Here is a 20,417-nt window from a genome sequence, read left to right on the forward strand (position 1 = left end):
CATTAAAAATGAAGAAAAAAATACACATATTTGGAATAGCTACATTTATAGAAGTAGATCCATCAACATATAAAATAAATGAAATCGTCAGAATTACAGTTATTCAGCCACTGCACCAACAGAATTTTTTTTTCTTTTACAAATTTCAGGTTTTTTTTTCACCACTTAAATAAAACAAAAATTCTACAAGTTTGGTACCTGCGTAATTGCACTGACCTATAGAATTCACATTGCCAGGTCAGTTTTACTGTAAAATCAACTCCGTAAATAAAAAGCCTAAAAAACAATTGCAGGATTGTACTTTTTTTTTGCAATTTCGCCATGTTATTTTTAGTTTTCTCCCGCTTTCCAGGACATCATATGATATAATGAATGCTGTTAATCAAAAGTAAAACTCGTTCCACAAAAAACAAGCCCTCACACGGTTATATTGACAAAAAATAAAAGTTATGCTTCTTGGAATACTGAGGGGGGGGGGGGATGAAAATAAGTAAAATTGCCTAGTGCTTAAGAGGTTAATCCCTTCTTGCCGCGGCCAATTTCCATTTTTTCCAAGAGCAATAACTTTATTTTTCCTTCCACATAGCTGTACAGGGGGCTTGTTTTTCGTGGGACAAATTGTACTTTTGAATGCCATCATTCATTTCATCATGTGATGCACTGGAGAGCAGGAAAAAATTCCAAGTGCATCGAAACTAAAAACAAACAAACAAAAAAAAAAACAACAAAAACCAACAAAAAAAAGCAAACAAGTCTCGTTCCACAATTTTATTATTTTTTTCATTTACCATGTTCACTATATGGTATAACTGATCTGGAAATATGATTCCCCAGGTCAGTACAATTATGTAAACACCACACATGACATTTTTTTTATTTAACCCTTTACCAACACGAGCAGTTATGTATGGCGCTGTGGGAGCTGCGTTCCCGCAAAGCACCATACACATTACTTCCTCAAGCTCACAGCACCGCAATCGAGTGCGGGTGTTGGCTCTATATGAGAGCTGACACACAACAGCAACGGCCACGATCGTTGCCAGTACAGATCACGGGCGTTTAACCCCTCTAATAGTAAATAGTGTAAATACTGTAAATAGTGACAGCGACATCAAGGAGCATCGCAGAGGGAGTGAGCGCCCTCTCTGCTCCCATCTGCACAACACGATTGCAATCGTTTTGAGTCAATGGTCGCCATGGTGACCAAGGGCCGAAAAGAAAATCATAGCTCCCAAAATATTGTGATGCCTATAAAAAGCATCTTTTAGTGTATGACGGCAGCGAAACAGAAAAAACATGATTTAAATCTGGTATCGCTGTAATCGCACCGATCCGAAGAATAAAGTCATCTAATCACTTATACCGCAAGAGGAATAAAGTAGAAAATAAATAAAAACAATTCTTCACCTGCTTTGATTTGTTCATTCTGCCTCCCAAAGATCGCAGTAAGGCTCGGCTCACATTTATCCTTCACTCTACGCTGAGCGCTTACACCGGGGTTTTCATGTAAATCTCTGAAATACAAGATTCAGATGGAACCCCAGGTGGAAGATTCCCTATAATGAGGCAGATAGAGGCACTGTGGACGCCGTCTGGCCTATGATCCTACGGTGTCCATCTTTTTAGGAGTGCATAAAAGAGTGGTCCGCCACAGTTTTGAGCACTTCTGAAAAAAGGACAACACTGAACAGAGACCAGACGGATTCCAGAGTAACTCTGCTGTCTCATTATAGTGAATGAATCCCTCTGTGGTTTTACCTGAATCACATCACTCGCAGATTTAGATGGAGACCCCGATGTAAGTGCTCAGTGTAGAGCACAGGATAAATGTAACCCCAAACATGTAAAATGTTCCCAATAAAAGTTTCAACTCAATCCACAAAAATAGCCCCCACTCAGGTCCATCATCTGTCAATGGAAATATAGGAGCTTGCATGTTACTGGTAGTACAAAGGCACTGCAAAAGCGCTATGGCTCCTTGCACCCTCCCCAAAGATACAAATTCTGCGCTCCCAAATCTAAATGCCCCCTCCCTTCTGAGTCCCACAGTGTGAATAAACTACATTTAGCGCCCACAAGTTTGGCATTTCTGTAGTGGTGACAGCCTGCCTAACTTACAGGTGCATGACTCCAGAAGCACAAACTGGGCATTACAACGGCAATTTTCAGTCAGCAACATCCACTGCTGTTTGTTTCTGTCAAACCCCCATGGAGTCAAAAATAGTCATTATACTTGTAGATAAATTCCCAAAGAGGTATAATTTTTAAAATGTGGTCACTTGAGGGCGGGGGGGGGGTTGATTCTGCTCTTCTAGCACTTAGAGGCTCTATATATGGAGTCAGCAAACTATTCTAGGAATATCTGCGCTCCAGAAGGCAAATATTATTTATTATTACAGCGCCATTAATTCCATGGTGCTTTACATCTGAAAAGTATACATAGAAAACAATAAGTACAATAATTTGAACAAAAACAAATGGGAGGGGCGTCATAGCTTAGCCGGGTCTTCTGCATTGGCAGTTCGAAACTAGAGAACAATGGTAGACCTAGATTCGGCCTGACCTCTGTGCCAAAGCATAATGTGATGACCCACAAAGAGTCCGAATGGAGCTGCACAGCTTTGACTAGGTGAGATTGTGTAAGAACCTCTCTGGGAGAGGAAAGGCAAAGTGATCAAAGGAAGGAGAGCAATCTCCTCAGTAAGGTGAAAGGAGGTAGTCGAAAGCCAGACTCAGTCCCGGAAAGAGAGAGCACCTTTCAGAGCCTAGCCTGATAAAAGTGATTGCAAAAGAGGAAAAAAAAATCACCCTGCAGGAAAGCCAAATCGGAGAGATATCTCTGATTGGCACGAAAGGAGAGGACTGAAGGGGTCCAAGACCAGATTGAGGTCCATCAGATCCAGGGGGCTAATACAGTGGCCCCAAGTTAACCCTGCCGAGGTGGGCAGTCTTGACCTATGGCCTACAAGTCATGTTCAGCTGGACCAGCAATAGGCAGGGCAGGAACCTGGCCTTTGGAAGTCAACCCTGGCTCCAGACAGACATGCAAAATTTCAAAAGAAGGATAACGTCATAGGAGTGCTGCCGATAAGCCTTCACCTATGGAAAAAGAGGCTTTCTAAATGACATGGTAGAAATGTGACATCTAAGGCCTGTTCCCTAATCTCACTAAGCTAAACTGAATAGCTGAGTGTCAGCTGCTCAGGCGTAGCCTGTTGGTGAGGAGTCAGGATTTTTTCAAAGACATATTCTTAGTGTCGGCCTCCAGGTGGCAGCTGTGTCCCCTAATGAAGCGACAGCGAAAAACTGATGCTATACGGATTGCATACTGATTACCATACGAATGAAAATCGTCCGAGTTCTCTGGATGCAAATTAAAAGATTTTTTAAACGCTCATCAGAAGCTGGCATTATACAAATTGTGTTATGCAAAAAAAAAAAAAACATTGAAAAATATTTTTTAAAAATACATCGACACAGAAATCTACATAAATTAAAAGGTAATTTTTTCATGTTTGTTTCCCTTTAATCCCTTCACGACATGCGCAGTACATGTACGGCGTGAGTATGTACGGTGCAAGTCAGAAGTAGGTGTATGGAGTGGGCTCACCAGGTGAGGTTGCCCCAAACTCGGCAGGTAATGGCTCTGTGTTACAGCCAGGACCTTTCTCTAACAACAGTGGGTAGGGCGAAGCACCACATACGATTAACATGTCAAATGACGCTGTCAAACTGTGACAGCGGCATTTAACACCCGCTGACGGGGGGGGGGGGTGGCGAGTCATATAATGTGCCCATCAGTGCGCGCCCGTGACGTAATCACGGGTCGCCAATGGGTTGCTAAGATAGAAGGGGGGGGGGGGGGGGACAGTTGTGCTTGTCATTACAGAGCTTCCTTAAAACCCTGCCTGTGGCCCTGTCTACAAAGCAGATCATGATTCTCACTATATACAGCAATGTTACAGCACAAGAGATCAGACTATCACAGGTTTAAGACCCTTAAGTAGACTAAGTACAGTGAAAAGTAAAAAAAAAAAAAAAAAAAAAAGTGTTTTTTTAATATATTTTTTAAAACAACAACATAGGTTCAAATGACCCGTTTTTCCCCCATTAAAAAAAATACACGTGGTATTGCTGAGTTTAGAAAAGTCTGAGCTATCAATTATTAAAATAATTAACCAGATCACTAAAGACTGTAAACGGAAAAAAATCAAGAACGCCAAAATTACGTTTTTTGTCACTGCAATGCCACAAAAAATGCAGTAACAAGCGATCAAAACATCACATCTATCCCAAATGGTATAAAAACCTGTAGCCTCCACCCACAAAAGACAAACTGTCACATAGGTCAATCAATCGAAAAAAATTAAACCGTTACGGGTCTCTGTCTTTTTTTTTTCTTTTACACAAACGTCTGAAGTTTTTTTTCACCACTAAAATAATAGAAAAAAACTGGACATGTTTGGTATTGCCATAATCATACTGATGAGGAGAATCATATTGGGAGGTCATTTTTTTTTTTTTTAATCAGATAAATTTTTATTAAACATAACAAAACTTGGAACAGATATTATAGGACAATACTCGTTTTACAATATTACAGTAAGTTCCCCCCTTCCCTTACACCCCCCCCCATGGAATCGTGAGGTCATTTTTACCACACAATGCACACCATAAAATATTTCCCAAAAAACAATGACAGAATTGCGTTTTGTTTCACAATTTCTCCCCACTTGGATTTTTTTTTCCTGTTTTCCAGTACACTAATGAATGGTGTCATTCAAAAGTACAACACGTCCCACAAAACACAAGCCCTCATATGGACAAAAAAAAAAAAAAGTTATGGCTCTGGGAAGAAAGTCAGGAAAAAACTAAAACTGGCAGTGTCGTGAAGGGGTTAAGCCAAACAGGATGTGAACATATTAAACCGATTCAAACAAGACTCCATGCTAAGAAAATGCAAAATAAACCATTAGAACATGTGTAAAAGCAATATCCGGAAGCAGGCCAGCTCACCTTGAAAGAAAGAGGTGGGACCTCCAGGGTATCCTTGTGGGGGAGGCACATCTCTTTGTGTTTGGTTCAAAATAGCCGACAGGATCTGTTCCAGTGACCTTGACCCATACTAGAAAACATAAAAGGAAAGTAATGAAAGCAACAAGTGCATATCTATCAGCTAACCCAACTATCTCTAGATAATAACATGTGGCTAAGATCAAAGTCAATCTAACCTTGTTCTCAAAATTGTACTTGCTGAGATCTCTTGATTCTGTAGCTCTTCGGTCCCCATGAGTAAGTGCGCCCTGTTTATGTATACAAACATGGTCTGGTGATGTCACTCACGTGGGAGAGAAGACATTTTATGTTGGATTAGGAGCTGTAGACTCACCAGGCTTTCCAGTCTTTTAGCCACAATAGAAGCAAATCTCCTCTCTCCTGCAAGTTCTGATATGAGGAACACATACTCTGGGGCAGAGACTTGGTTAGACCTGTGTGTCCGACCTGAACAAGAAATGCATTTACAAGATATTTACTAAGGCAAAAGCAGAGAAAGTAAAAACAGGTAATGCATTTAACTTAAGTTAAAAATTAAAAGAAATTTTGGAGATTTTGGATGTACTCACCAAACTGCTGGATGGCTCGATCAGCACTCCATGGTAGTTCCAGTGTCATGTGTACTCGTCGTCGTTGGTTTTTCACCCGGCGGTCAGCTTGTAGGGAAATACCTGAACTCGATGCCTCTGATATAATCGCCACAAGCTGTATGTTGAATATGAAGTAGAAAGTAACAATTGGTGGCCAATAATGACAAGCAAAAGGGTGTGAAAGAGGAAAACATTATACATTTTGTCTACAAATTAAGCTTTGACATTGCTAATCAGTAGAGTAAATATACTCCTGCTACTAATTAAAAATGCTGGATTGCATTGGATTTGTGGTGGAAAAATCCACTACAAGTGGACGTGACAAATGATTGTAAAAACCTAAGTAAGATATCCCAGTCACACAATAGGATGAGGTTCAAAATATTTCACAACTATGATGGGATGAAAGAAATTCCCTTTGGCTCACACGTCAAACAGCTGAAAATTTGCTCAAATAACAAGTGATCCATTAGCAGAGCAGATACCCTCTGATATGATCATGGGATCTCAATATGCACACATAGGTGGGCGATCAGGAAAAGAAGCAGCCCTGCTAACATCACTCCGTAAAGCAAAATGTGATCGTTCTGGTACGAATGAATTGTAGTTGGAGAAATTGTGTAATAAAGTCCTATGAGCTCACCTTGGTGCCATTCATAAAACGTTCCTTCTCCCGCAAGTTCACATTATCTATTGATAGGTTCTGCTCGGCTCGGGATTCAAACCCCACACCCTCAATGCGTCTAACCACTCGCCCTTTTCTACCAGTCATCTATTGAAGAGAAATGGTTACAAAAACTGGATACAATAAGTTATGTGTCAATTGCAAATTGTAGGTTACATACTTCTGCCACTTTGTCTGGACCCCCTAGCTGGTCTATAAGTACATCCAATGTATTTAGAGGTAACACCTTCCCTAAATCTTCAACCTTGGCTAACAAATCCATCTTCATTTGTTCCACGTGTTCGGGACCTAGGACCATGAAGAAATGAATCATTGAGTTTTGCAGACTATTTCTCAATCAGAGCTCTACTTTCTGACATTCCCTAACCGTAAATAACTGCTTACCACGGTCAGGCACTATGTGTCCATTAAATGTGTGTTCAACAAATATGACATCATCATTGTCCTGTAAGGACTCAGGAGAAGAGTTGAAGTCACTGTCCAGCGCACCGTCGGAATCCGAGCTGCTCTCTTCACTGTTACGGATTAATCCCAACAAATCTCCACGGGACATCTTTCCACTACGTGGCTTTGCACGTTCTGTGAATCGTTATAAATGGTGAAGTATAGAGATTTGAAAGGTCAATAATCAGAAAACTCAGCATTAAGGAGGAAATTCATTAAAGTGATGAGATCAGAATTCTGGCATAAAACACATTATAAAGTAGACATATTTTTGCGCAACTCGGAAGTTGTGGAAAAATATTGCGACATTTGGGGCTTACTCCAGTCTTGACCAGCTAAGCCAATAAGGCATAGCATGGGTGTGACAGATCGGTGCTACACCCTCCCGTCAATTTCATGAAATGTTATGCCACTTTAGTGGTGTAGCTTACTCCGGAAATGTACTCTAATACCAGAGTACAGTAAATTCTAGTGGAGACACACAATGGTTCACTGATGCACCTAATTCGTTGCGCAGCATGTGCCATTAATGAATTAGGTGAACTGTACTCTAGCAATCTGCTTCATTAAAACTGTCATGTGCAAAGTCAGAAATAATTAATCGAACCATAAGAGTCTAAGTAGAACCGATGTTAAAAAAAAGAAGAGTGCAAAAAGGATCACACTTTACTATTACACAAAGTTAAAAACTACATCGACATGGGTTATTCATTACGCACTTTTCCTTTTCAGCAAGTTTTTTTCACGCTTCCTTTTGCTTGAAGGGAAATGCTTCAGGATCAAGGACTTGAACACCCCTCTGAAGAGTTAAAAACAAGACATATTGCCACACATGCAACTAAAATGTGCAATATACACATTTGTTTTAAACAGGGTGCAGTCTTTCTATACTCACTCAGCAGCTGACACAAAGCGGTCCAGATGACCATCATTTTCATCCATAACCTCTCGTGTCCGAGCTTCCCCAGTAGATTGCAAACCAATAACAACACACTGCACAAGAAAAAAAAACAAAAAAAAAAAACTTTCAGCCACAATGTAAAATTCTCACAAATAAAGCTTATTAAAGGATTTCTCCCAAAGTCATAATGCGGTCTCGGTTTTCTGTACATACAGAATTAATCATGAGTCCTAATACAACCTATTTTAAATCTGCACTGGTTTGCATATATCACTTCTTAATGATGACCCTCCAGGGCTCTCTGTCCCAATGCTGTTGGTCAAACATGCCCAGATGCAACTATTGACCCAGTCTAAGGCCGGTTTCACACGCCCGGATATTTCCGGTATCGGAAAAACCCATACTGGAGATAGCCGTGTCCTGTCTGTCCGTGTGTGCCACATCAGGATCACACTTACCGACACCTGGGAATCCGTGTACAGTTAGCGCTGATCCCAAGCGCCGGGTGCTGAACGCTGCCCTCATCATTGTCCCTTGCTCGCGCTGTAATCAGCACGAGCAAGAGCCAATGTTGAGAGTAGCAGTCTGCTCCCACATTGTCCCTGTGTAAAAATAAGAATAAAATAAATTCCTTGGGGTTAGGTCTTATTTTTGGGGGAAAACAGTACATTAACGAGAATATGAACAGGCTACAACTATAAGTGAAATTTTTGCACTTCTTCAATTTGATGATTTTGTACATGTAATATGTAAATGTTAAGGCCCCGTCACACATAACGAGATCGCTAGCGAGATCGCTGATGAGTCACGGTTTGGTGACGCAATAGCGATCTCGCTAGCGATCTCGTTATGTCTGACAGGTAGCAACGATCAGGCCCCTGCTGTGAGATCGCTGATCGTTACAAAGCTTCCTGGACCATTCCTGGGTCGTTGCGCTCCCGCTGGGCAGTGTGTATCGCTGTATTTGACACCTTGTCAACGACCTCGCTAGCGATTCAGAACTGAGACACGTAGAGGTGCATAAATTGGACTTTTCTGCGTTCATCGTCCCCGATTGGTGGTCGCTACTGCGTCCTTGTTTTTTCAGATCCCACCAGCGTTCTCCGGCTGTGACTCCACTTTGAACAAATCATACATCTTTAGCGAAGTAGGTATTGTTTGGGGTCTCAAATGAGTTTCCATTTTTAATTCATTTATAGGACATCTACCAATTATCTGCTATCATTGCTCTTCAGGGAGGGAGGGCTTGGCTTCAATAGCGATCTCATTAGCGATCTCGTTATGTGTGACGGGGCACCAGGACCGTTAAAATACTGGCAGCAGTTGTCGCGGCAGGTCTTCGCATCGTGGGTGTTTCTGCCATGTCCCACTGGTTGAAGGCTGCAATTGCAGGATCGTTTGCACGCTATTCACCGAGCTCCACTTCCCCATTGGCTCGGTCCACAGAGTCCACAAAGCCAGGCGGACAGTACGTAATTGCATCACGTCGACGAAGAAAGTTTTGAAGCGTGCAACAGGCCAAAAGAACAGAGTCTATTGATTTAAGCTTCATGTTAATTGGCGTATGAAAAACTCTGAAGCGGTTGGCCACGACAGCATGTCAGAAAACGTGCTGTGTGGGTGTGTGTGCACGAGACCCCTAAAATATCTGCCCATGCAAAAGCATAAATATACAGATAGAAGCCAAGCCCTCCCTCCCTGAAGAGCAACGATAGCAGATAATTGGTAGATGTCCTATAAATTAATTAAAAATGGAAACTCATTTGAGACCCCAAACAATACCTACTTCGCTAAAGATGTCTGATTTGTTCAAAGTGGAGTCACAGCCGGAGAACGCTGGTGGGATCTGAAAAAACAAGGACGCAGTAGCGACCACCAATCGGGGACGATGAACGCAGAAAAGTCCAATTTATGCACCTCTACGTGTCTCAGTTCTGAATCGCTAGCGAGGTCGTTGACAAGGTGTCAAATACAGCGATACACACTGCCCAGCGGGAGCGCAGCGATCCAGGAATGGTCCAGGAAGCTTTGTAACGATCAGCGATCTCACAGCAGGGGCCTGATCGTTGCTACCTGTCAGACATAACGAGATCGCTAGCGAGATCGCTATTGCGTCACCAAAACGTGACTCATCAGCGATCTCGCTAGCGATCTCGTTATGTGTGACGGGGCCTTTAATGTACATTTAAGTGGCAGGTATAAAGTCTAACATTCTTACATATCTTGTACTTTGATTTTGAGAAAGTGTTGTGGGTCTAAGGCTCAGCTTTATGCAGACTTTCAGCCACAAAAGTTTTATGGATTTTTTTTTAAAAAAAAGTTCTACTTTAATGCAAGATTGCATAAGGTTGCCATTCTGTGCTTTGAAAGTGCTGTGTGGTATTCTTATACTGGGTCACATCATGTCTACTTTTAAAGTAAATGTGGCTCTGGTGGACATCATTTTTTTTTCAAATTATTGAGGTTTTATTTTTATTATTATTTTAACAAAGTGAAAATTGTCTAAAAGTAGTAGCGGCACATGATCGTGAATGGTTGGATTAAACTTTAAAAAAAGATTAATTATTAAAGAATAGAAATCATTAACCGCTTCCCGACCGCCCACTGTACATAAACGTCGGCGCTAGCTGGGCTTTGGTGCAGCGCCGACGTTTATAAACGGTCGGTGGTCCCGCAGCCCTCAGGACCCCCAGGGTCCTGCAAGCGCTGCGGGTGCGGTGCAGAGCGACAGCTCTGACAGGGGACATCATCGGGACCTGATTGGATTAGGTCCCAATGATGTTAACCCTTTGCTATCTTCTATATGCCGCAATCTATAGTGATCGCGGCATTTAGAAGACAGTGAGAGGAGAGGGGGTCGTCCACTTACCTCTCCGACGGCCCCCTGATGTCTGACAGGACCTGCCGTTGTCATGGCAGCCGGAGGTCACATGACAGCCTCTGGGTCTGCCATGTACGGTATCCTGCTAGACTCAGCCTGCAGCTGAAGTCTAGCAGGAGACACTGACTGGGAAACTGTCAGCAAAGCTCTCATGCAATGCAATACATGTCTATTGCATTGCATGAGAACAGTGATTAGAAAAATAAAAATTAATGTCCCATACAGAGACTAAGTAAAAATGTAAAAAAAAAGTCTAAAAAATGTTTTCAAACTGTTTAAAAAAAAAAATCACAAAATAAATAAAATATTAAACCAATAAATCCGTATATTTATGCAAAAACAAAAAACATACACATATTTGGTATCGCCGCGTCCAAAACAACCCGATCTATAAAACTGTCACACTTATTAACTTCTTCTGTGCACACCGTAATAAAAATAAATAAAAAAGGAGCAAAAAATTATGCTTTTTCATCATATCGCCAAACAAAAAGTGGAAAAAAATGCGATCAAAAAGCAAAATGGAAATAAAAATAGTACCGCTGAAAACGTCATCTTGTTCCGCAAAAAAAAAGCCGCCATACAGCTCCATCAGCCGAAAAATAAAAAAGTTATAGCTCTCAGAATAAAGCGATGCAAAAAATTTTTTTTTTCTATAAAATTGTTTTATTGTGTAAAAGCGCCAAAACATAAAAAAATATATATATACGGTAAGTGTAGTATCGCTGTAAACGTACTGACCCGAAGAATAATGCTGCCTTAGCACTTTTACCACATGCAGAACGGCATAAAAAAAACCTCAAAAAACAATTCCTGAATTGTTGGTTTTTGTTAATTTTACCTCCCCAAAAAAAGGAATAGTAAGCGATCAAAAAAGCTCACGTACCCAAAAATGGTACCAATAAAAATGTCAACTTGTCCCGCAAAAAACAAGCTGTCACATGACTCTGTCGGCCGAAATATGGAAAAATTATAGCTCTCAAAATATGGCGATGCAAAAACTAGATTTTGCAAAAAAAGCGTCTTTTAGTGTGTGACAGCTGTCAATCATAAAAACCCGATATAAATCTAGTATCTCTGTAATCGCACCGACCCGAAGAATAAAGTAATCTCATCACTTATACCGCACGAGGAACGGTGTAAAAAATAAATAAAACCAATTCTTCACCTGCTACTGATTTGTTTATTATGTCTCCCAAAGATCGCAGTAAGGCTCTGCTCACATTTATCCTGCGCTCTGCGCTGAGCACTTACAACAGGGTTTCCGTGTAAATCTCTGAAATACGTGATTCAGACGGAACCCATGACGGAAGATTCCCTGTAATAAGGCAGATGGAGGCACTGTGGATGCCGTCTGGCCTGTGATTCCACGGTGTCAGTTTTTTTAGGCGTGCATAAAAGTGCGGTTGGCCACAGTTTTGTGCACTTCTGAAAAAAAGGACACCGCTAAACAGAGGCCAGACAGAGTTCAGAGTAACTCTGCCGCCTCATTACAGTGAATGGATCCCGCAGGGGTTTCATCTGAATTACATCACTTGGAAATTTAGATGGAAACCCCGATGCAAGTGCTCAGCCTAGAGCGCCGGATAAATGTTACGTAAAATGTTCCCAATAAAAGCTTCAACTCAGTCCTCAAAAAAAGCTAGTCCCCACTCAGGTCCGTTATCTGTTAAAAATATAAGGGACTTCCAAGTTACTGGTAGCAGAAAGGCTCTGGAAAAGCGAAATGGCCCTTGCCCCCCAAAAGAAATTCAGAAAATTTTGTGCTCCCAAATCCAAATGCCTATTCTACAATAATTTGTTCTCCAATTGTCAAATAGCGCTCCGTCCCCCCCAGATCTCGCCGTATGGCTGAGCGGTACGATACAGCCACATATGGGGTATTGCCACTTTTAGAAGAAATTGTGTGACACATTTCGGCACCATTTTTACCCATTGCCCTGTGTGAAAATGTAAAATCTGAGGGTAAAATATTTTTTTGTGGTAAAAATATAATTATGCTTTTTTCACTGCCCAATGGTATAAATTTAAAAATTAAAAAACACTCACTACTTCCCTAGATGAATTCCTTGAGAGGTGTAGTTTACAAAATGGGGTCACTTGTGGGGGTTTCTGCTGTTTCGGCATGTCAGCGACTCTTCAAATGTGACATGGTGTCTGCTGCCTATCCCAGCCAACATAGCGCACCTTTCTCTTCCGAACCCTGCCGTACACCAAAGCAGTGGTTTTCCCCCACATATGGGGTATCGGCGTACTCAGGAGAAATTGCACAACAAATTTCATGGTGCAATTTATCCTATTACCCTTATGATATTGCAAAATTAAGGGATGAAAAACGTTTTTGTGGGAAAAATGTGAAAATTTTATTTTTACAGCTCAATATTATAAACTTCTGTGAAGCACCTGGGGGTTCAAGGTGCTCACCACACATCTAGATAAGTTCCCTAAGGGGTCTAGTTTCCAAAATGGTGTCACTTGTGGGGGGTTTCCACTGTTTAGGCACATTAGGGGCTCTCCAAACGCAACATGGCGTCTGCTAATTATTCAAACAAATTTTACATTCAAAAAGTCTAATGGAGCTCCTTCCCTTCCGAACCCTGCCGTGCGCCCAAACAGTGGTTTTCCCTCACATATGGGGTATCAGCGCGCTCATGAGAAATTGCAGTACAAATTGTGTAGTCCATTTTTTCCTGTTACCTTTGTGAAAATAAAAAAATTGGGTCTAAAGTAACATCAAATGTGATGTGGTCCCTAAAAAAATGTTTGTAAATTTTGTTGGAAAAATGAGAAATCGCTGGTCAAATTTTAACCCTTATAGCTCCCTAACAAAAAAAAATTTGGGTTCCAAAATTGTGCTGATGTAAAGTAGACATGTGGGAAATGTTATTTATTAACTATTTTGTGTGACATATCTCTCTGATTTAAGGGCATGAAAATTCAAAGTTTGAAAATTGCAAAATTTTCTAAATTTTCGCCAAATTTCCGATTTTTTCACAAATAAACGCAAGTGATATCGAAGAAATTTTACCACTATCATGAAGTACAGTATGTCACGAAAAAACAATCTCAGAATCAGGGGGATCCGTTGAAGCGTTCCAGAGTAATTACTTCATAAAGTGACAGTGGTCAGAATTGAAAAAATTGGCCCGGTCACGAAGGCAAAAACAGGCTCTGGTGCGAAGTGGTTAAACAATAGAAATCATTAAAGAATAGAAATCATTAAAGAATAGAAAACTGACAATATTTCATTAGCTAGTTGTTAACATGCAGATCCAAAGTTCAGAGAAGTTGCAGAAACTTTTGCAACAGTCCTATTCATCTAAATAGGGCTTACAGAAATCCGTGTCTACTGCAGAAACAACTCCATTAGGATTAACAGAGCAGACTGTCAGTCACATGAACATATTTATTCACATGTGGTATATACCTATATGGAGGACCTTTCATCAAATTTTTCATGTTAAACTGGACATACGAGTTAATAGGCGCTGCAGAGTAAAATAAAACATTTTTGTTTTAATTTTGCCTCTCCATTGCGGAGATATTGGCAATCAAAGCATTTGGAACTTAAAAAAACTTTATTTTTTTTCAAGTTTAAGTGGGCATTACCAGAGAAATTTGACCAATGATAAGCGGGCAGCACACACTGGGGAAAGACGAACACGCCCCCGCAATAGCATTGACAAACCATCTGCTCTCCTCACTGCAGTGTGATGAACGCTGATGGCAGAACAGCAGCACTATGAGAGGAAAGCTCCTAGAAGTGTTTGTAATAGGTCTTGCAGAGAGCTGAAATCTATTACAAACACTTCTAGTAGCTCTCCTCTCATAGTGCTGCTGTTCTGCCATCAGCGTTCATCACACCGCAGTGAGGAGAGCAGATGGTTTGTCAATGCTCTTGCAGGGGCGTGTTCTTTTCACAGTGTTTTGTTGCCTGCTTATCATTGGTCCACGACATAAAGAGGAAGTAGTACACGCCCCCAGTCAATTCTCTCTGGTAATGTTCACTTGGACTTAAGAATTAACTGATTAGGTGCCAAATACTTTGATCGCTAATATCTCCATCACAGAGGTAAAATTTAAATCAAAAAAAGGTAGTTTAATTGTACCACTATTACATTGTGTGTCCAGTCGACATGAAAATATGGCAAAAGGTCCTCTTTAACAGCTTACATGACATTTTAGTTACCCAAAGACAACAACAAAAACTGTTATTTTTACAGTAAGGATGAAGTAGCTGCAGGAGATCATTTTTTCAGTGTTGAAAAAAAAACAAAAAACTAAGCTTAACAAGCTTCCCTGGAAATCACACTTATCGGGGCCCTTTAAGTCACTCTCTTTGTGCACACTTGTACTCACCTTTCCTTTGGACAATTCCTGGTTAGCCAAGGCTACTAGCCGCTGTACTTTGGCAGCAATACATAGGTACTTAAAAAATCGCTGATGTGCTGACCAAAATTGACCCCACAGAGATTTTCGAGAATCCAACCCAATCCAATCAGCTGCAGTCTGGAAAATGGACAGTGCTTCGGCCCACTAGAAGGAGGAAAAAGCAAAGGAAAATTAGAGTGCAAGGTAGCTAGAAATTACCAACCTTGTCATCCAATAAGCAGAGCAGAAAAAACAGAATTTTTTAACGTCTGTCAACCCTAAAAGAGTACGTAAACTACACTGCTCAAAAAAAATAAAGGGAACACTCAAACAACACATCCTAGATCTGAATGAATGAATGAATGAAATATTCTCATTGAATACTTTGTTCTGTACAAAGCTGAATGTTCGGACAACAAAATCACACAAAAATCATCAATGGAAATCAAATTTATTAACCAATGGAGGCCTGGATTTGGAGTTAACCTCAAAATTAAAGTGTAAAAACACACTACAGGCTGATCCAACATTGATGCAATGTCCTTAAAACAAGTCAAAATGAGGCCTCCACGTGCCTGTATGACCTCCCTACAACGCCTGGGCATGCTCCTGATGAGGTTGCGGATGGTCTCCTGTGGGATCTCCTCCCAGACCTGGACTAAAGCATCCGCCAACTCCTGGACAGTCTGTGGTGCAACGTGACGTTGATGGATGGAGCGAGACATGATGTCCCAGATGTGCTCAATCGGATTCAGGTCTGGGGTACGGGCGGGCGAGCCCATAGCTTCAATGCCTTCATCTTGCAGGAACTGCTGACACACTCCAGCCACATGAGGTCTGGCATTGTCCTGCATTAGGAGGAACCCAGGGCCAACTGCACCAGCATATGGTCTCACAAGGGGTCTGAGGATCTCATCTCGGTACCTAATGGCAGTCAGGCTACCTCTAGCAAGCACATCGAGGGCTGTGCAGCCCTCCAAAGAAATGCCACCCCATACTGCCCAACCGGTCATGCTGAAGGATGTTGCAGGCAGCAGATCCCTCTCCACGGCGTCTCCAGACTGTCACATGTGCTCAGTGTAAACCTGCTTTCATCTGTGAAGAGCACAGGGCGCCAATGGCGACTTTGCCAATCCTGGTGTTCTGTGGCAAATGGCAAGCGTCCTGCACGGTGTTGGGCTGTGAGCACAACCCCCATCTGTGGACATCGGGCCCTCATACCACCCTCATGGAGTTGGTTTCTAACTGTTTGTGCAGATACATGCACATTTGTGGCCTGCTAGAGGTCATTTTGCAGGGCTCTGGCAGTACTCCTCCTGTTCCTCCTTGCACAAAGGCGGAGGTAGCGGTCCTGCTGTTGGGTTGTTGCCCTCCTACGGCCCCCTCCACGTCTCCTGGTAACGCCTCCAGCCTTTGGACACTACGCTGACAGACACAGCAAACCTTCTTGCCACAGCTCGCATTGATGTGTCATCCTGGATGAGCTGCACTACCTGAGCAACTTCTGTGGGTTGTAGAGGCCGTCCCATGCTACCACGAGTGTTGAAAGCACAACCAACATTCAAAAGTGACCAAAACATCAGCCAGAAAGCACTGGTACCGAGATGTGGTCTGTGGTCCCCACCTGCAGAACCACTCCTTTATTGAGGGTGTCTTGATAATTGCCAATAATTTCCATCTATATTCTGTTGTTTAAGTGTCCCTTTATTTTTTTGAGCAGTGTATAATTATATAAAGGAATTAACCCCTATGAAAATAAAACCTGCAGTTTTGATTTCAATTTATTAGCAGCTGAGAAAATGTGTTTTATTTTATATGTAAATATGTTTTCTTCTCCCTGGCTGCCTGCAGCCCTGCTTGCCACACATCCATGTGTATCTAAATAGCGAATGGCAGGTGTGAGCGCCTGCACTGACACGGTGTGAGCACTGCTGGGCTCTTGCAGTGCCAGTGCACACAAGCAGGTCTGCAAATTGGGTCCAGGCAAAGCTTGCTGTGGGCAAGTGAGTGCTTGCAATTAGAATAATAAGTGTTCAAAAAATAGATTTTTTACTTACCGCAAAATCTGTTTCACAAAGGCTTCATTGAGGGACACAGAACAATGGGAAAGTCTGCTGCCACCTGGAGGCTGACACTATTATTGCATTTAAATAAAATTGGCTCTTCCTCAGCAAACTATACCTCACATGCTGGAGCAGGCTTCCTCACTTTTGTGAGAAAGCAGTAGGAGGAAAATAGAAAATAATTCAGGCAAAAAGAAACATAACTGTACACCTAACCAGGCAACGAAGAGAGGGAGCTGTGTCCCCCAATGAAGATTATGAGAAACAGATTTTACGCTAAGTAAAAAAAATCTATTTTCCTCATTTCTATTATTGAGGGACACAGAACCATGGGATGTCCTAAAGCTCTCCCTAGGGTGGAATAGTACTAAACCTCATACCGTTACCACCCGGTCTTCCGCTATAACGAACGCGTAAGTCTGGGCTACTGCATCTACAGATAAGGGAGGGGGAAAAAAAAAAAAAAAAAAAAAACACACAGGGAAGGAATGCCTGCACTCATCTCAGAACTGCTGGAGTGAACAGGAAAGCAGGATTAAGAACAAAAAAGAACAGGTTATTGTTATTATAACTGATAATGCTTCAAACATGATAAGTACAATTAAACTGATGAATGAGAATAATGAAGGTGAACAGAAGCTAGAAGAACATTTCAGATTCAGTATATTGGAGATGGAAGGCCACAGTCCTGTTCCCATAATGGAGGAACAAACAGATATTACTACAGAAGAACAGCAAAATGATTCTTTACAATTAGATGATCTTGATGAAGCCGCTTCACACCTCTCTCCTATTCATCACATGTGCCGTGTTGTGCACACGCTGCAGCTGGCAATAAGAGATAGTCTGAGCAAAGTGAAGAAATTGGCTATCGCTGCCAGAACCCCTAAAATTGATTCCATCTTCAAGAGACATGCTGGAAAAGGGGCAATTGTGGAATTACAAAATTTTTCACTTGCTCTCAAAGAAGTAGAAGAGTTCAATCGTTCATCAAAACTGACTGTGCACGAGGCAATTCCTTTATACCCTGAAATTTTTAGAGATGTTACCCATGTGGTTACTGCTTTGCCACCAATCCAAGTTAGTGTAGAGAGGTTGTTCTCTAGCCTTAAAATAATTAGGTCAGATTTGAGGTCATCTATGAAGGAGGATCTGATGGAGGAGATACTATTTCTCAGAACAAATTCATAGACTGCACAAATGTTATTTAGTACGTTTTTGTTGAAAACTGTTTTTTTCCCCCACTTACTGCATAGTGTATAATAAATTGAAAATATGCAAAAGTTTTTTTGTTCTAAAGTTGTATTCCAAAAAATATATTTTATGTTTTATCTAAATAGCTTGATTATTGTATCATAATAATGATTAAAAGCCTGATGTTACCATTTTACTACAGTAAATTTATCACTTAAACATGAGCCATGTATGAGGGAGTCGGAGTCGAAGTCATGGAAATTGAGGAATCGGAGTTGGAAGTTTGGCTTATCGACTCCACAGCCTTGGCGTAGGAGTGCACCCTAATCCTAATTGGGGCCAACCTTGCCTTAGTCGTATAAGCCTGGATAATAGCGGTCTTGATCCAGCGGGCAATGGTTGCTTTAGAAGCGGCCTGACCCTTATGAGGGCCCTGAGGTATGACAAACAAGGCATCAGAAAGCCTAAATGAGGCAGTAGCCGATAAATAATATTTTGCTCAAAAACACATGAAGGACTCCCAGACTATGAGAAATAAGATTCTCTGGTCTGATGAGACAAAGATAGAACTTTTTGGTGATAGTTCTAAGCGGTATGCGTGGAGAAAACCAGGCACTGCTGATCACCTACCCAATACAATCCCAACAGTGAAACATGGTGGTAGCAGCATCATGCTATGGGGGTGTTTTTCAGCTGCAGGGACAGGACGACTGGTTGCAATTGAAGGAAACATGAATGCGGCCAAGTACAGAGATATCCTGGATGAAAACCTCTTCCAGTGTGCTCTGGACCTCAGACTTGGCCGAAGGTTCACCTTCCAACAAGACAATGACCCTAAGCACACAGCTAAAATAACAAAGGAGTGGCTTCAGAACAACTCTGTGACCATTCTTGACTGGCCCAGCCAGAGCCCTGACCTAAACCCAATTGAGCATCTCTGGTGAGACCTGAAAATGGCTGTCCACCAACGTTCACCATCCAACCTGACGGAACTGGAGAGGATCTGCAAGGAAGAATGGCAGAGGATGCCCAAATCCAGGTGTGAAAAACTTGTTGCATCATTCCCAAGAAGACTCATGGCTGTACTAGCTCAAAAGGGTGCTTCTACTCAATACTGAGCCAAGGGTCTGAATACTTATGACCATGTGATATTTCAGTTTTTCTTTTTTAATAAATTTGCAAAAATGTCTAAATTTCTGTTTTTTTCAGTCAAGATGGGGTGCAGAGTGTACTTTAATGAGAAAAAAAATGAACTTTTTAGAATTTACCAAATGGCTGCAATGAAACAAAGTGAAAAATTTAAAGGGGTCTGAATACTTTCCGTACCCACTGTAGGCAAAGTAGTACTAGTTGACTCTCACAAACGAAAATAACCTGTCCAAGTGCAATGATAGACGGCTTCCAAGCTCTAATCAAAGCCTGGATGACTGATTCAGACAGACCTGCTGTCCTCAAAATAGCGGCTTCAACAGCCACGCCATCAAATTGAGCGCCCGTAAATTCGGATGGAAAAACAGTCCCTAGGACAGAAGGTCCGGAACCATGGGACATACGCCAGAGATTGATCACATCCGAATACTAGGCCCTCCGAGGCCAATCTGGAGCAATGAGAATGACTGGAACACTCTCTGCCCTGATCTTCTTGAGAAATCTGAGAAGAAGTGAAAAAAGATGAGGCAGAGTGAACCGAGACTAATGGATTATCAGGGCGTTGAATGCGAACACCTACGGGTCCTGGGACCTGGTCACAAACTTTGGCAACTTGTGATTTAGTCTGGATGCCAATAGAGCTACATTCAGCGTACCCCATCGTCAAGACATCTATCTTAACACCTCTGGGTGAAGAGCCCACTCTCCTGTGGGAAGCTGCTGGTGACTTAAATAAGTCCACTTCCCAGTTGTCTACCCCTGGTATATGAACTGCAGAGACTAGAGGAACTTTGTCCTCTGCCCACTCCAGAATCCCTGCGACCTCCGCCATGGCTGATGGGCTTCGTGTGCCTTCCTGGCGGTTGATATAGGCCACAGCAATAGCATTGTCTGATTGAACTCTGATCGGCAACCCCTTGACTAAGTGCTGCCAATCTTAAAGAGCCAGATGCACAACTCTGAACTCCAGCATGTTGATTGGGAGAAGGAGAAGTCTCTCCTGGCTGCACCAAACCCCTAGGACGGTCAAGTGACGGAAAATTGCGCCCCAGCCGGATAAGTTGGCATCCGTGGTGATTACCTG

General features: G+C 41.9%; 1 protein-coding gene across 3 annotated transcripts in view; it reads right to left on the reverse strand.

Moving 5' to 3' along the window:
* Positions 1–20,417, reverse strand: part of SBNO2 (strawberry notch homolog 2) — a 94,696-nt gene that overhangs the window by 18,520 nt on the left and 55,759 nt on the right. For all 3 annotated transcript variants that reach the window (XM_073685957.1, XM_073685966.1, XM_073685974.1), the window contains 10 exons: positions 14,916–15,092; positions 7,670–7,767; positions 7,494–7,573; positions 6,715–6,909; positions 6,491–6,618; positions 6,289–6,417; positions 5,625–5,760; positions 5,390–5,502; positions 5,232–5,303; positions 5,017–5,125 (listed from right to left, as the gene is read on the reverse strand). In XM_073685957.1, coding sequence (XP_073542058.1) covers positions 5,017–5,125; positions 5,232–5,303; positions 5,390–5,502; positions 5,625–5,760; positions 6,289–6,417; positions 6,491–6,618; positions 6,715–6,909; positions 7,494–7,573; positions 7,670–7,767; positions 14,916–15,092 — 1,237 coding nt within the window. The remainder of the gene's footprint in view (positions 1–5,016; positions 5,126–5,231; positions 5,304–5,389; positions 5,503–5,624; positions 5,761–6,288; positions 6,418–6,490; positions 6,619–6,714; positions 6,910–7,493; positions 7,574–7,669; positions 7,768–14,915; positions 15,093–20,417) is intronic.

This window comes from Phyllobates terribilis, unplaced genomic scaffold (genome assembly GCF_046119375.1).
Source record: "Phyllobates terribilis strain yellow unplaced genomic scaffold, ASM4611937v1 Scaffold_1__5_contigs__length_1240528914, whole genome shotgun sequence".
NCBI classification, from domain to species: domain Eukaryota; kingdom Metazoa; phylum Chordata; class Amphibia; order Anura; family Dendrobatidae; genus Phyllobates; species Phyllobates terribilis.